Source organism: Ambystoma mexicanum, chromosome 9 (assembly GCF_040938575.1).
Source record: "Ambystoma mexicanum isolate Mex_15411 chromosome 9, UKY_AmexF1_1, whole genome shotgun sequence".
Lineage (NCBI taxonomy): Eukaryota > Metazoa > Chordata > Amphibia > Caudata > Ambystomatidae > Ambystoma > Ambystoma mexicanum.
This window is the reverse complement of record NC_090931.1, coordinates 308351500-308368773: the sequence shown is the minus strand read 5'-3', so window position 1 is coordinate 308368773 and position 17274 is coordinate 308351500. Positions and strand designations below refer to the sequence as shown.

Genomic DNA, 17274 nt, shown 5'->3' with positions numbered 1-17274 from the left:
AATAGCTGGTGGAATAATGATAGAAGGCACGCCAAGAACTCTGGCCATGGGGGACTGAGGATTTCTGCAATATGGAAATAGGTCCTGACAAATTAAGGGCCTCCTTTGGCTACATGTCATTTCCACAAGTAGGTCTTGGAAGATGTCTTGCAGGCTTGTTACAGTTGTATGGTTGTACTGAGTGCAATTCCTTTCTCCACAGTCTGTAGTAAAGGTTAAAGGAGAGCATTTTCGGTTTAACATATTTGTTGTCCCGGTCAATTTCTTTTGAAAACTAGAAGAGGGGTGGATCCCCTCTGGGACAATATAAATAAAGGATTTGGTTCATTAGTCCAGTTGCTGACCTTGCAATCTAGTTACTTGGGTTCCATCGGGTCCTCTGCGCTTGCCAAAATCAGGTCATTCTGGGCAAATCACCCTATTTCTGTTTGCTTCAAATTGTGGATTGGTGTACTGTAAATATGCAAAAACAAACAGTTCCAGTGTGTACTGTAACTGTACAGTAGAGTTCCAGCTAGATAACACCACCCATCATTGTATGCTACCCGTTTCCCCTGTGTATCCCTCTACCCTCTCACTCCCCACTCATTTTCTTTTCACTCTGTAGACTCTGGTCTGGTTATCCCAGACATGGGCCCTATACGCTGTTCAGACAAACCCTGGCACGGAGACCACTACAGTGGTTATGGTGGAAAAGGATGCATTTTACATTATTATTTAGGTCCTTGTTTCCAGTGGTCGAAGTGAGTGGGAGCGGTGCTCCTCTACTTTTTTAAAATTAAGTTGAACTGTTCCTACACTTTTATTTTAAAAAGAAACCATTCCGGAATGGGGTTTCGTTTTAAAATAAAAGTGTAGGAAGAAGTTGAAACTTTCACTTTCAGTGCACTACACTGCACGTTCCCTTAAACAGCAGTTGCATATGTTTGGGGGTTTAGATTGCACGTGGGAGGGTGCGTGGCGATGGGGTTTGTGGGGAGCGGGGCAGGCCAGCAGGGAACATAGTTCCACTACTTCTTTTGGTACACTTAGACCACTGCGTGTTTCTGTAAACTAGTGTACACACATACTCACACTCCCGCCCTCACAAACACACTCCCGCCCTCACAAACACACTCCCGCCCTCACAAACACCCTCAGCCCATCACAAACACCCTCAGCCCATCACAAACACACTAACGCCCTGACAAACACACTCACGCCATCACAAACACACTCACGCCCTCACAAACTGTCACACATACCCTCACAAACACACACTCGCCATGCCATATACAACATCTCCTTGTATTTCTGCTGCAGCAGACCTAGGTCTGTACATCCGGTATCAGGTAGTAATATCCCTATATATGGTCACTGTATATAATGTTGCGGGGAAAAGGTTGTGGCGACATTATATATGTGACCATATACATAGGGACAGGGGCAGCAGGGGTTGCGGGGGTGTCCCCCGCTCCCCATGAAAAATAAAAAATAAAGGGTTTGGGGTTTGCAGGGGGTGTCCCCCGCTTGTTCAATGTAATAATGTTCCCACAAAAAACAGCAATTTTTCAGCAATTTTTTGTAATCTTTTTTTTGTTTTTTTGCATGGCAATATTTTTAAGGGGACATTATTACATGGAACCGTACATCCACTGTGGAACCTGCTGCTTTATAGTGCTGGAGGTAACCACTGTGGCTGGCCTCCAATTCAGTAGCCCTCCTGGTGAACTATACAAGATTTGACCTGTTGCGTTCCGAGCCCGTGACTCGCCATTTCCAGCATATGTCAGATAAAGTAATCTAGCTCACTTTGATAAGTATGTGATGTTGTGTTAATCATTGCACAATAAACTTTTCCCGATAAGCCTGAGGTGGTTGGCCTGGCCTTTGCCCCCTCCGTTGTTAATTCGGATTTCTGTGGGCGGAGCGCTATAGGGGCACGAAGATTATGCTGCTCAAATTAAGAAGCAGAGGCCCTGATTTTTCTGTAAAACTGACACAATGCAAAGAAATATTCCTTGCATTGCACCTCCGCTTCCCCTAGCAACGGGCCTTGGAGTCTCATAATCCCCGCGCGCCTGCTGTCTGGACACCATTTGCATTCGGCAGCTGCATTTTGGTCAAGTTCTGCACAATAATAATGTCGGAAAGCGGGTGCTCTTGTACGGGACTTTTGACTGTCCTGTACTTGAGGGGCAATCGAGATTCAGATCTCAATCCGAAAACGCCTGGGGTGGACTGGCCTATAGGGAACTCTGGAGGTTTCCTGGTAGGCCTCTGCACCCTGGGCCTCCTTTGTGCCTGTACATTTAAAAACATATTTGTTTTATATCCCAGGTGGTGGGGGCAGAGGGTGCGCTTTTGCTTCTCTGGTGATTAATGACGACTGAGGCATAATGGGTGCTCTGGCACAAAAAGGCAGAGTGCTAAACTATGCCTAATTCCGGTTAGTTTCAAAATATGCTGTTACCATACTTGCACTGCCAAAAGGTGGTGCTACTGACAGTCCTGTGGCACAAGGAATCAGGTCTTGCCAAGGACGAGTATGCTCGTCCTTCTTGCATAGGCTTGCATAATAGCCCGGCAGTTAATCGGCATGAGGGTGGGGAAAGTATGCCTGCATGGTGCACTCTGTGGGGACCTGCTCATCAAATGGAATGTTAAAGCCTGGAATCACGTCCGGAAACTCCTGCATTATGAGGAGAGTTTCATACCCACTGCCGGGGGTGTTGCTAGGTTTGTAAAAGATCCCGGGCTACGCTAATGTCGGGACTGTCGGGGCTTGGGCCTAGCTAGACTTTTGGTTGTAACTCCTGAGCTTCTATCCGACCCTATAACCAAAAGATCAGGGGCTGCAGCTCCCTCAGCCCATCTCTAGCGATGCCTCTACCTGTTGCCCTTGGACAGGGCACCGCAGGGGTATCACAGGGCTGTCGTTTCTCAGCAGGTGCACACCCCAGTGGAATTCTGGGGTGTGTACTGGAAGTGGAATCGCGATATGTCTCACAATGTGATTTCCGCCTCTACCCCAGAGGGCCTGCAACTTCATGATTATTGAGTTGGGTGGGCAGGAGAGCAAAGGCTCTTGAAACTTAATCAGCCAGGTCAGGTGCCCTGCAAGGGATTTTGCACTACTTTTGATTGTACGAGTAAATGAGATTTATTGCCTCTGACTCGTTACTCTTTCCTTGGGTCATCGTACTGGTGCTTCATGTTGGTGAAAACTCAACTTACCATTTCTAAATCAATGAATCAAAGAAATGGCAGTGTGTTAATATTGCTTAAATTCTTTAATCTTGTGCCCATGCTACACCAAATATATAACTCTGTACCTTAACCCATGTTTGTGCAAATATAATTTATTTATTTATTTATTTATTGTTTGCTTGTTAGGCGCTTATACAATAAGAATGCACTTTTTCAAAGCACTCACAGGGAGGAAGGGAGGGAAGTACAATTGCAACATTTCAACACAATATTTAAGAGCAGAGAGAGGGGGGACTAACCTACTATGCCTGCTTTGGGACAATTCAAAATGTGCAAGTGCAGAAAGCTAGAGGGAAGAGGGGGTAAGTGCTGGAGAGTCCATGCCCGTGGGTGAGCCATGGACGAAGTGCTAGAATTTTGGGTGCTACATGGCCTGGGCCACAAGAGGTGTAAGTGCCAGTCTCCAGAGCGGAGGGTATGCAGATGCAAAGTGCTGTGGAAAGACAGGAGCTGGGAAGAATTGGTGTGGGAGGTCATGAAGGTCCTGAAGATGCATAAGAGCCAAGGACACTGATTCGGCCACTGTGAGATTAGCAGAGGAGAGAAGGAGGCAAGGAGGAGGAAAAGAGGAAAGTCTTAGGGAGCCTCCAGAATTTGAGAAGATCCTGCTCAAGGTGCAGGGGTGGGGGGGGGGCTATTCCAAAGGAGGCAACCCAAAGAGGAAAGTGAGCGACCCCCCTGCTCTCTACTTATCAAAACGCTTGACACGCAAGGAATTGGTGCCAGAGGAGCGAAGTGGTCTAAGGGGAGAGTATGCCGAGAGATAAAGTTGATGATAGTGTGGTCCCTGGGCCCAGACAGCCTTATGGATGATGCAGAGGGATTTGAATTTAATCCGTGCAGCAACCAGGAGCCAGTGACGAGTTTTTAGTGCAGGAGAGAAGCGGTCCCTGTAAGGACAACTGTAGAAACTGTGATTTTGTGCAGACCTACTACAAATGACCAGGTATTTACCCCAGTGTTTAAATACACCTATAGAGCTTGGCTATTAAGAGTAAAAATAAATGAGATTGGTGCACGCGCAAATTTCGGCATGTAGCCAATGAGAAAGCTTTTCCTCAGGAAGGACATTTTATTTTGATTATTTATTGGAAACATTAATTGTTACAATCTTCTATTAAAGTTGTTGTTAACTGTTGCTGTATGACTAAAAAAGTCGAATAAAGCGAATTGTTTGAGGTGAACTATGCCCTTTGAGTAAAGCCTTTTAGGTGAAGGACAACCTAAGCATAAAAGGGCTTGATTTAAGAAGTAGGGAATACAGGGAACATTCTCTCTCACTGGCCTAGAAAGTTAAATGAAAGCTAAATGTGATGATATTGTTCCAACTGATATGTCATCTAAGCATAGTGAGCTTCCATGTGTTCTGAGCTCTGCCCACTACTCTAAGGACATGGGAACTCCGGAGGCGCAAACGTTCTAATTTAGAGGTAATCACCTTACATCCATATCAGTGAACCAGGACATTTACGATGATGACATGGTCCGATTCTCAGGTGCCAGTGAGCCCTTTTCCCCCCTTTCTGCGCATATCAGGGGGTTTTAATGCATACTTAAAAGCGCATCTCAAATTCACAAACGGGATGCTTTTAAATGCGCAGAAATTGGGGTCATCCCCCTATGCCTGTTGGGCATAGGTGCAGGGGAGGCACAAATCATGTTAGAGTAATTTCTGACCCTAATATGATTTGTGGTTTAAACCATGGCTGTCACACTTGCATTTCCATTCCCCAAACAGGGCTGGGCTCACCCCCCGACTAGCCCCAGCCACGACAAGCCCCCACGCAGCTACTTTAACCGAGCCAGCGCTGCACAGTTAAAGGTCTGACAGGTGGAAGCACTTCGGATTAGAAAAAAAGATAAGGCATTGCCTCTTTTTTTCAAATCTGAAGTGTTGACACCTGCAGTCAGCCCTTTAACTGTGCAGCACTGGTCGGTTAAAGGTTTACCTGTTGCATGTTGGGTCTTTACTTAGACACAAAAGGAGGGGCCAGGCAACTCAACTCCTCTCCTGTTTTTAAATTAAGAGCCAACATGCAGCAGGCGGCCCTTTCACTCAGCAACCCCCCCCAGGCAACCCTTTCACCGTGCAGCTCCTGGTATGAAAGGGCCGCTTGCTGGATGGTGTAGGCACAAATGGAGAGCTTGGGCACACTGGTGTCACACCTTTGGTGCGCCAGCCCTCTCCTTTTGTTTTTTCATCAGTCTCTGAGGCCGTGCTGTGGGAAAAATATGAGAGGCTAGGTGGGTATCCGTAGAAAAAATCATGTACGAAATACCTAAGTAATGACCGAATTTATTTGGTCCAATTTGTTTGGGATTTTTGTACTTTTTTATAAAAAATTAGGTGGGGGCTGGGTAAGGGTATAAATTAAGTTAGTGGTAAGTGGAGGTCGTGGGGGTCTCCTCACACATTATAAAAAAAGGGGCAAAAACCCCAAAAGTAATTTTCATTTTTTCAACCAAAAGAAATTCGGTCATTTTTTATTAGGGTTTTTTTTAATTTTTTTTATTTCATGCATAACCGGCTGGTTGCGCTAAAGGTAATTATGCTAGTGCGCCCAACTCTCTTGCTCTTAGCAGCCCCCTCCCTTAGGCGAGGGTGGGAGGCTCTCATTAGGGGGCGTGGTCTTAGTAGACCTATGCTTGGGCCACACCACCTAACACGAGCCCCCACTCGATTTAGCATCCCACTTACAGCACTGGCCTCAGGCTTGGGGGATCTTCCCTGGGTTCCCTTAAAGAGTCCCAGCACATAACATAGCATCACAGCTAAAGGGTTCAGTTTATTTTCCTCTCCACTAAGCAGCTTGATTTAAACCTTGAGGGAAGGAGAAGGAAGTTGCAGAGGAAGCCACGCGCTTTCAGTTGGGAAGAGACTTCCTTTGGGACTTTAGTTGGAAGGACCTTCTTCAGTACATGGGAGGATCCCATATGTACACATGCAAGTACTGGCACAAGTCTGCAATTGGATAGCAGTGCCAGATCAACGTCGTTTCTCAAGTAGGAGCATAACCACAGCGTGACTGAATTTCAGGGATCGCTTCTGTAGTACCTGAGGCATTTGTAGGAGATGAGCAGGTTGAAGATCCGTTCTGGCCACCTTGGCAATGGAGTAGTTTGGGTCGGGGGACATGGTTCATTTAATATGCTCTTTCCCTCGAGAATCCCATCAAAATCCAGTGCCACTGGACGTTGGTCATCCCAGACTCTTCAAAGGGACCTGCCCAGTGCCCCAGGACCAGTGAAAGCTAAAACAAAAACATAGACGATTAAAGTGTATTTGTAGCTCCATGTGGGAGGTAGTTGGATTGTGATTGAGGGAGGCCGGTGGTGCAAAAAGGGCCTGCTAGACTGAAGGGCTGCCCTACTCTTGGAGATCATTCATGCCAAGTAACCCTTAAGATGGTGCAGTTATGCCCAAGAAACAACCCCCACATGTGACCCTGTTCCTGCAGGGATCTAACTGTACTCGTCTAGTAACCCCACTGGTGAGTGTCTCTAACCTGGACTTCAGCACTCTTCCCTCATCCAGACTCCTTCTGGCTGTCCACCTCCTCCTCATGTGCGAGCATCCCCCACCCTACCCCTCTCTCCATTTAACTTGAATTGGATAGTAGAGGGGTCTCGTGCCGGTGTTTGTCCTGCACTTGTCCTTCCTCTCTTTCGCCTTTCTCTGTCTCTATCTCAAGCTGTCTGAAGCCCTGCATATTCTTCTCCATGCTCGTCTGAGTTCTGATCGCTGATCATTATGTGGCTGTCCAGATGTTTTGGACTACAAATACCATGAAACCTCACCATTTACTACAGTGGCTGGGGCTGGTTAGAGTTGAAGACCAACACTTCTGGAGGGCCACATAATGAGAAAGCAAGCCTGAGGTCCCACAACGACCTCAGCCAGACGGTACTCCTACCTAATGTCTTGGACTGTGGTACGGTCTCTAAATTTAAAAATGAATTCCCTTTCACTGGTCCAATCAGAACTTCCAGGGTAGTGGTCTGCTTCTAAAACCCTAGGTCTGATAGTTGTCTGATTAGTATCAGTTTACTGGGTTTGGATGAGTGTTTATTTTGGGTAGACGTTTTCCAGCTAGTAGAATGATCCCCTCACATTAAAGTGTGAGACTAATTATGCCACAGTTCCTGTAGAGCACCACAAGGATAATGTTTATTAATTACTGAGCTTATTCGTGGCCTCACCCAAATGACTTCTGTCTTTAAATTGCACTGAAGCCGGTTTTTTATGCTAGGGCCTCTGGACAGTGTAAAGTGCAATATAATCCCCTCCCCCCCAGACTTCTGCAACCTTTGGCGCCCCATATGTTGTGGACTACAACTCCCATCAGCCGTAGCCAACATAGTTAATGGTGAGAGATCATGGGAGTTGTAGTCCAAAACATCTGGAGAACCTCAGGTTGAAGACCGCCGGATGAACAGCAACATATCCTGCAAAACACTATGGGGCGTGCTCCCAGTTTTGGAGGGGGAAAAGATTATATTTGTACACGTTTTTGATTTCATGTCAAGTGCATGTTTAAAGCGACCACATACACCATGAATGGCACCTTGGCGCTGGTCACCTGCCGCGGCACTACACATTTTTGTGAGCAATATCAAGCCTTTGGACAGCAAGTCTGATGTAGCACTCCTTTATGTGCCCAAAAGTTATTAACCCTTTGTTTCTTTCACAGATGTTTGTGCTCGATAGAATTGATGGGACTAACTGCAGCCTGCATGAGTTCACCATCACCGGATCCACCTACACCCCGGAAGGAGAAGTGTGAGTAATAAACTCCCTCAGTTATGAGCGATGGATTCTGTGACTAATGTTGTAGGACCCGCCTTAATGGGTGGACATATTATGCGGGAGATGGGCAATGACGAGAGAAGTGCTTTCATCGAGAGTATATGAAGATGGGTGAAGGAAAGGAGCTGTATCAGGTGCGTCCGGAACCAGAATAAAGGAGTTGTGGTTGCGTTAGGTGTATATGGAACAAGGGCATGACTCCAACTGCATCTGGAACAAGACTAATAAAAAGAGTTCTGACTGCATCACGTCAGGTGTGCCTAAAAAGAGTTTGGATCGCATCTGGCGTGTATGGAATAAGGACGATACACAATTTAGGTAGGGTAAATCACATTACTTTGAATCTCCTCCATCATCATCTTATTCATGAATGAATTCATTGATCTTTCCCATGGACTGGATGGCACAGTTCTGATTGCAAGTTCCTCACCAGGGGAATGACTCCCTTGCCCTGGTTTTGATACTTCACAAACAACAAATGATTGGTCCTTTAACACTGTACATCAGAAGGGGCACTATGTCTTCACTCCAGGGGGAATGACTCCCTTCCCCTGGACCACTGGTGTGATCCTCTTTGCAAGTTCAACCACCAAGAGAATGATTTCCTTCATGTGATGTCTGGTTCTAACTATTTTCTGCACACAAAGCCAGAGGGAAGGACTCCCTTCCGCTGGACTTTCTTGTCACTTGGTTTCATGATTCCCCAATGCCAGGCAAATTACTCCCTTGCCTTGGCCTTCCTTGGCATTGTTCTCACAGTTCACAACACCAGGGGAAATGTCTCCCTTCCCCTGGCCTTTCTCAGTCATATCCCTTGCAGTTCACAACACCAGGGGCAATGAATCCCTTCCTTCGCCCTTTCGTAGGCTTATTTCACAGTTCACAATGCCAGGGGCAATGTCTCCCTTCCCCTGGACTTTCCCAGGCTTATCTCACAATTCACAACACCAGGGGGAATGTCTCCCTTGCCCTGGCCGTTCTCAATATATTCAGTATGACAAAACCTGGTTCACTCCGCTGCCAAGAACTGCCCAAAGAAGATACATTATAGGAATCTTCGTACATGATTGAGGGTCCTGCCCCTATTATCGCTATATTTTATATCCAGCAGACCTGCTTCACTCTTCCTCCAGGTACTGCAATGAAGAAAATTCTTTCTAGAGATATTCTTCTGTGAACGGGGGTCCTAAGCTCTTGATTCTTCCATTCTCGCACACTCTCCGTAGCCCCTACCAGGCGTCCCAATCACCTGTGTACCTTGCTGGTTTCTGCCAGTGTCATTCAGTGGTTCACAGGGTCTTCTGATCTCTACTTCGGGTCTCTCGTCACTTTTTGGGTTCCTGCTTCTGCTGCGGCAACTATGCTGCATTTGCTTCTTCGCGGGTTGTCTGTCCTTTCTTGCCAGCACGATCCAGGCGCTCTGCTTGCCCGAACCTCTGCTGTTCCAGCTTTCCCACCAGTCCGCCCACATTGGACCAGGTAGAGACGCCTGAGCCTCCTTGCTCGTATCCCGGTCAGCAGCATTCCTTTCCACGCCGGACGATCCTCTCACTCGTGGGTCCTCATGGGAGGGTTTGACAAAAAGGTAAGTCCTTCCTCTCTCTCTATGCTGAATGAGCAATGACCGCTAGAATGCTCATTGAAATTCTAAGGCAGACTCTTCATTGTTCCGCACCACCTCCTCCTCACGGTACCCGTCAAGGAGGTCTTCATGAAGTCATTCCTACTCTTATTCCGCTCAGTAACTGTAGGGTATTCAGTCACACATATATACATGGAGGTTTGTGGTATGGAAGTACATGGGAGTTTGTGGTATGGAAGTGAGGGATCAGAAGGTGGGCCTCGTGGACTGAGGGGAAATAAAGAAAGTGGGTGGAGGGTGAGGGGTGTTGTGGCGTGTACTCCCTAGATGGTCTTCCGTGTCCCCCCATGAGATCCTCCCGCTGTGCACCACCCCAGGGGGACTATCGGGTAGCAGCCTCACATCCCTGGCCTCATGGGAAGGGGCTCGCCCCAGGGAGAAGAGACGACATCTAAGGATTCGTCCCACCATGCTTATGCCCAGCTATTATAGGGATTCCCGCGGTTGATGAACAGCCTCTGCGTCTTTTAGAGCAGGGGGCTGTAACCTGTGGCTCTCCAGATGCTTTGGACTATGATTCCCATGATCCCTCACCATTGACTGTGCTGGATAGGGTGCATGGAAGAAGTTGTCCAAAACAACTGAAGCGCCAAAGGTTGCATACCCCTGTTCTAAAGACAGACCATATAATCGCTGCATCTGAAAACCTGTGAGCGTTTGAACTTGACCTGTGATCGTAGAACCTTACCAGCAACCACATAGTCAATTCTACAAGAACCTTTGCAGCATTGCTGCACCAGAAAGATGTGTGCACGTTTTAGTAAACTCACTCAAATAATCATTGTTTTTTCAATTCAGTTAATGTCCTTTATTTCGGAAATGACATTATTTCTACAAAGGTACATTAAGTAAATTGCAATTTAATGTAAAGTTTTTTAAAATGTAAAGGGTGGTGTTGTGCGCCTCTCTGTCTCCATTGCTGTGAGAGCAGGAGCTCTCTGTTTGGAAGACACGCCCCCTTCATTTGAATTTGGGCCCGGCTGCCCCAGAGCTCTGAAGCCTCTGCTCTGCGAGCTCGTGCTTGGCTAAGAGCACAGAGTTGTGCGCCGCAGGTGTTTGGCGCGTCAGAGGGGGGCGCTTGAAGCCATATCGTCTTTTGCCTGACCATTGGTACGGTAACTGACGTCAGTCCTGCCGAGTGCCTCCCTTCATTGTTTTTTCTTTAGCGTAGCCCCCAGCCCACGTGGATTGTACATCTAAAGCATGAACAATCAGTTCTGTGTGCCAAGAAGTTTGTGGGACCTGATAAAGTGGGTCAGGTTGGAGGGGAGGGAGACGGACTCTGGCAGATTTTCTAGCGGTCGAGCATGCCTCGCCCTGACCCCCACTTGCATGTGTACATCTCTGATACCTCCATCTTGAATGAATTGCTTGATACATATTGAGACATTGTTGTGGATCTGTCAAAGTTCAGTGGATTCCATTGAGCGCTAAGCACCTTTCTTCTATGTTTAGGATCTGATCGCCCTTGTTTGACAATTAGACGTACTAAAAATGTGCTGTTTTACACAGAGCATTGAGCACTTTCCTTCCCCCGGTAAAGTGCTTGCCGTCACCTGATTGCATCTGACTGGTGGTCTCCATTGCAACCAGTTGCATTAGCAGTACTGAAAGCTTTGGCAAACCATATGGGGTACCTTCTCCCCTCATTTGCTTGCCAGGGGATTATTGTTGTCATCTTCAATGGTGAAGAAATTATTAATTTGCACAGTTTCTTAAAAAAACACTTGGATTGGTTTTAACGATTATGTACTGGTCTCATAATCCGCATTATGGATAGATTGGAAAGTGATCATCGCCCTGTGTCAATTAGTCTTTCCACTTTAGCTAATAACGCCCACAAAACTCAGGTAATCAATACCACCGCCCTGGAATTGGTTGTGGGGCATGTATGATGTCCAACTTTATAAGATGTAGCTTTAGGCTGTATTGAAAATATTTGCTCTAGCGAACGCTCAGACTTGGGGTGCAATATCGGACTTTGAGGCTTTCGTAGCTTGTTTGCCACCTCTTTTGACTACTTCCAAGCAATTCGTTTTTTTTAAAAACTACAAAGAGGGGAATGGATTGACTCCCAGTGCATTGAAGCCAAAGAACAGATTTTCACTTACCCAAGATCCAACTTGGTAACAAAAAAGATCTTCTCCGTAATCTTAGAAATAGTTATAGAGACACAATTAAAGTAAAGAAGAGTTTGTCCAAATAAAATGGAAGGAGATGCAAGAGGCAGTGAGGGAAGGGGATGCATCTACCTTTTGGAAACTCGTTTCAGATAAGGATCTCCAAGGGGATTCTTCCATTCAGACTCGCCGTCCCCCAGATAAATGGCACAAGCCCTTCGAAGATGTGTACAAGGAAAACCTGAGTTTCTCTGCTTCGGCGATAGAGAATCCCACCGAGGACATGATATGATATGATATATTTTGTTTATATCGTGCTCGTACGCGACCAAGCAAAGGGAGGGGAACAAGCAGTGGTGTCACTAGGGTGGGGGTTGTTGGGGGCTGGGGCCCCCCTTTGAAACCATGTGCTCCCCCTACCAAGACGAGCAGTGGCCATGTTCTCCCCCTACGTGAAATTAAGAACGCGCAAGTGCATGGAAAAGGATGGAGAACCACTGGATCAGGGACACTCAAACTTTAGTTTCTCAATGGGGAGGTTATAGGAGCATTGACGGCACAAAAAGGGGGTCTGGCACCTGGGCCCGACAAGATCCCGATTGACCTCTACAAAAGCGAACCCCTGGTCTGGGCCCCAGTTCAAATGCCAATATTTAATGCCTCGATTCCAACAGCTTCTGTCCTGGGGTTATGGCGTAAGGCTGAGATAATCCCGGTGTTTAAAAAAGTGGGGTGAGAGAACCCAGCCAATTATCGCCCCATCTTGCTCTTACATGGGGCTGGGAAAATAGACACAAAAAAGTCTCTCCCGAAGCACTTGTAGGATTAGGTCGATGATTCAGGGCACCTTATCAGTAGCCTGCAAACTGGATTCCAAAAGTACAGTGGACTAGGGGTTTCGTTTTTATCTCATCTTGCAAACATACTTGGTACTCAAGAAATCAAAATCGTATGCAGTGTTCGTGGGCTTAAAAACGACGTTTGATAGCATTCCAAGAAGACTACTTTAGCAGGCATTGCTTGATAATAAAATCCCAGCCCATCTCCTAACATTGGTACGACTCCTTTACTTTGAAAATGAGGCAGTGGTTTACCGTGGATTATCAGGGGAGACAACTGACCCCTTTAGAGTAGCAAGAGACGCAAGGCAGGGGTGCGTATTAGCCCCCTTATTGTTCAGTATCTACATCAATGGACTATGTCTTGCCTGGAGCCTCCACGTAAGGCCCAGGATAGAATACCCGCTCTATTCTTCGTGGATGACACAGTTCTTTTGTCAACGAGGCCAATGGGTACGAAGGTAACCTTGAATAGCTTTTCAGATAAATGTAAAGAACTAGGGCTCGAAATTAACATGAGCACAACAAAGACAATGGTATTCAGGCCTAGACTCGCAAAGAACCAAGCTTTCAAGGCTGATATTGAGGGCCACAGACTGGCGCAAGTGCCCTGGTACGATTACCTGGGCACACGCTTTTTGTATAATGGCCTATGGTCAGCGCAGCTTGTAAAAACTAACGTTACCCATGAGAAAAACAATGGGACTATAAAAAATACTTTTTTTAAGCACAGATGGTGGGGATGGGCTACAGTTATGCCGGCTCTTGGGTTATACAGATTACAAACAAAATCTTCAGCAATGTATGGTGCCAACATATGGGGATATATTACACCAAGGATTTGACAACAATGGAAAATGCATTTTCTCTCTTGAAGTGCCCTGAATGCATTTGTCCACATGCAGTTCAATGCTAGACCTATTGGTGACGAGGTAGGTCTAAGAGCCGTCTTTTATTGGGTCGGGATATGGAGTACCCCTGGTCTCTCTAAGTATTGAGAATCACTAACACATATAATATCGTTACAGGGAGGCCTCTCCATCCCCTGGCTTCAACATGTTCATGTTGGGTTCCCCTGGCTTCATCTGATCTGTCTCTGGGATGAACCGGAGTTAATTGGCAAGGGAGCCAAAATAAATGTGAAGAAAGGGGCAGCTTCCCCCTGCCATTGACAACATGAATAACTGACAAAGGCTCCATGGAACTGCCCTGCGTTTTTGTTAGGCCTTGCAGCTGGTGGTGATTAACATACCAATAGAGTGTACTTCAACAGGCCCCCATGGAGCCTGGCTGCAGAGGATAACAAAGGAGACCAGAAACCCAACAAACGTTTCATATGTAACTGTGTGAACCTGAAGCTAGCTCCTGCTCTCAGTATCCATGGCCGTGAACTGATTGTTGCAGAAGACTACCCCCGCTAGGGGTACCCCATCCATAAGATACCGGAATGCTTTTGCAGAAGACAGAGAGACTGGTCTATCAGCATCTTCAAGGGAGATCTGCCACTTTATTTTTTATTTTTTTTATTTGTTTATTGGCTAGGTAAAAACTCAACTTTAACAAAATGGTCAAAGAAAAAACAGCATGCATAGACACATAGAACACATATTACTTTAGCACTTGAAGTATAATTAGCCACACTTTAGCCATCATACAAAATTACATTATTATCCATCAATTCATATACCATTATTACAAAAATACCCGAACTTTCAACCATCATAAAAAAGACAATTTTGTTTTTAAAAAGAGCAAAAGCAATTTACATAGAACATTTTATCACAGGTCATCATGAATACCCAATGAATTAGAAAAAACACAGTGGTGATTGCATACGAGGTTGGTGTACCCCTCAGACAATTTTTTCCAAATCACCTCTGCATCAAACCTTTACCCACTCACTTGGAAATAAGTAGATTACAATTTCTGTTCACAGCAGTAAACTACATTATGAGATGTTTCAAAGATTTCCCTTGTCAATTTCTCATGACAAACTAATATTTCACGTGCCTTTATAGAGGTTCCAATGAAAGCGAACAAAGTCTTGCCTCACTCTTTGGCAGGGAAAAAGTTTCATATTTTGTGCCAGGTCACCCACACAATTGTGTACATGAGCCAGATGAGGTAAACTTTTTTGTTGATGGAATTAATCTGTTAGGTTAGCCACTGAAGCAGCTTTAAAGACCTCGTAACCATGTTAGGATTATTTGCCAGGTCCAAGACAGATAAAAACATGGCCGATAGCATTAGTACACACTCCACCTCAAATTCTTTTAAGGATTTAATTTGTCCCTCCTTCATTAACATGCCAAGATCGTGATATAAAGAGTTTGAGCCGGAAGTTGTAAACTTACAAAACAGTGACAATGTTTTCCACTTTACCACACCAATAATTCCTCCAAATCCTAAGTCATACAGGATTGCTGACGTTGGCACAGATTTTGGAATCCCCAAAACGCGGTGCCATAACTGACTCTGATTCTGACTAAAATGGCTTGCACCCAACTTGGGTATTTCAATTTCGTAAGTAAATGTAGGGATTACAGTCCCAACGTAGAATATAATGAAGGGAACCATCGAGAATTTACAGAATCTTCTTTTTAAACAAATCATCTGGGAGATGAGTAAATCCGTTTTCTTTTTTAAAGTACTGGAAAGCCCCTCGCCTTATTTATAAAACCCTCCAGCGCTTCAGAACCGGGACTCTGCTAGGCTCTGCAGCAAGCTCCCTGACAGAGCGTGCCAAAGGTCTCTGAACCCGAAACCAAGGATAAGGCGGCTGCCTGCAACACACTCCCTAGCTCTCTGCAGTCCACCTTAAAGGACAACTCAAGCCCATTGAGGAGGCGGGGAAAAGTACAATGACAAGCACCATCCGCCATAAAGGACATTCCCAAGCCAGTCGAGTTCCTCAATCCACAACCGCCTGCAACACTGACCGCCGTCAAGCCTCGAACTACCGCATCAAGCCACAGTCACTGAAAGAACCCAAGACGTCTCGACCAGCCCTTCAGAACCGCCGATCAACACTGTCAGATTGGGTTGTGTTTATAAGGATAGTCTTCTCCCTCTTTCGTGTAAGATGGGCGACCCACCACTGATTACCTAGGGACAGCATCCCCTGACAGGGACAGGGTGTGCTTCAGGCTAGGGATAGCGGTAGTGGACTAATAGATTGAAGTCAAGATAAATTCCTTATGTACTTACGCAAGCCTGTCCATCAGCCACTTCTTGCTCCTATGCAGGAAATCTTCTGCCAAGCCTGATCCAACGCTTCAGATCGGAGTTCTTTGGAAGTTCATCTCTCATGAGGTCCCCCTGAAGCCCCATCCTTCTCTTCATTAGCAGAGCTCTGCGCGTCTGGACCTTTCCTCTTGTGATTTCGGGTCAAAGCTGCTGATGGGGCTTCGTCCAGTAGGTTTCTTAGGTCCTCTTTAGATCAAGGGAAGTCTGGGGGGTACAAATAATGTCTTTCTGAAACCCCCCGAGTCTCCTAGAGGCATTGGTTCCTGTTTCTCAAAATGACTCTGGGATTCTTCCGTTTCATGTATGTGATGCGCCAACCCTGGGAATGTTGCCAACACAACAACAAGGTCTTTATCTAATGTCAAATGTCTCATCTGAGATACATTAGCATGCCATTGCCATTTAAAGAATGATTTGATGAGTGTGTTCAACCTCACTTCATTTCCTCGTTGAAAGCACGGTGGCGCTCCATTAACATGCAATGTTAGGATGTGAAGGCTACTTTGCTGGTGGAACTGATCGAGCGGCAGGAAGCCCTCTAGACAGTTCATAGGCCTACCAACACGGCTAGCTGCCTGGAAGCATATAGTCCTTAAAAATTTGAAAAAAGAACAGGAAAAGCTTCCATTATCTGAGCATTTTAGTGCTCTAGAAGTAAAAGGGGCGAACCATGGGAATAAACGACTACGGCGAAAGTATATTTTTTGGGGGGAGTGCGGGGGGGCATATGGTCTGCGTTGAGTGGAGGAAGGCCTCAATTTGTGGGGAAAGTGATCAGGGAGACGATGAGTGGGTAATTAAGGGAGCTGTGGCTATCCTCTGGATCTGGTACAATGTTAACAGTGATTCCTTACGGGAATTCGGGACTGGCATACTCGCCTTTAGCACTCCCAGAGTGTTTTGACACATTTGTGTGTATGTAGTACACGTTTAATGAAGGGAGCTGTGACTATCGGTTGTCTGTGGTTCAATGTTCATGAATGCAGTCTGGAATGCATCAGTTGTGACACAATGGGCTCGAATGGAGCTATGACTGTATAAGACGCACGAGGTAGGAGAACGGATGGAGGCGGAGCGGCAGGTGTATTTGCACGCGTCAAATGAATAACATTTATAATAGGACCAGGTGTGTGGATTAGGGGGGAGTAATGCAGGAACATGACACTGAATTAGGCATAACTAGAGCAAGGGCAATGCAGGATGCCTGGACTACATCGTGCATAGGTGATATGCAGAGAAGGAAGGGGAGCTGTGTGTCTCAGGTGTGTGTGTCCCTGGAAAGCATTCAGAGGGTTGGATAGGATACAGTGTGTGTTACAATGTAAAGAATGGGTTTGAAATAACAACGCGTGCATGGTCTAAGACGACTGA

General features: G+C 46.1%; 1 protein-coding gene across 3 annotated transcripts in view; it reads left to right on the top strand.

Moving 5' to 3' along the window:
* The window catches only part of ATP2A3 (ATPase sarcoplasmic/endoplasmic reticulum Ca2+ transporting 3), a 680492-nt gene that overhangs the window by 527357 nt on the left and 135861 nt on the right, over positions 1–17274 (top strand). For all 3 annotated transcript variants that reach the window (XM_069614715.1, XM_069614714.1, XM_069614716.1), the window contains exon 9: positions 7941–8029. In XM_069614715.1, coding sequence (XP_069470816.1) covers positions 7941–8029 — 89 coding nt within the window. The remainder of the gene's footprint in view (positions 1–7940; positions 8030–17274) is intronic.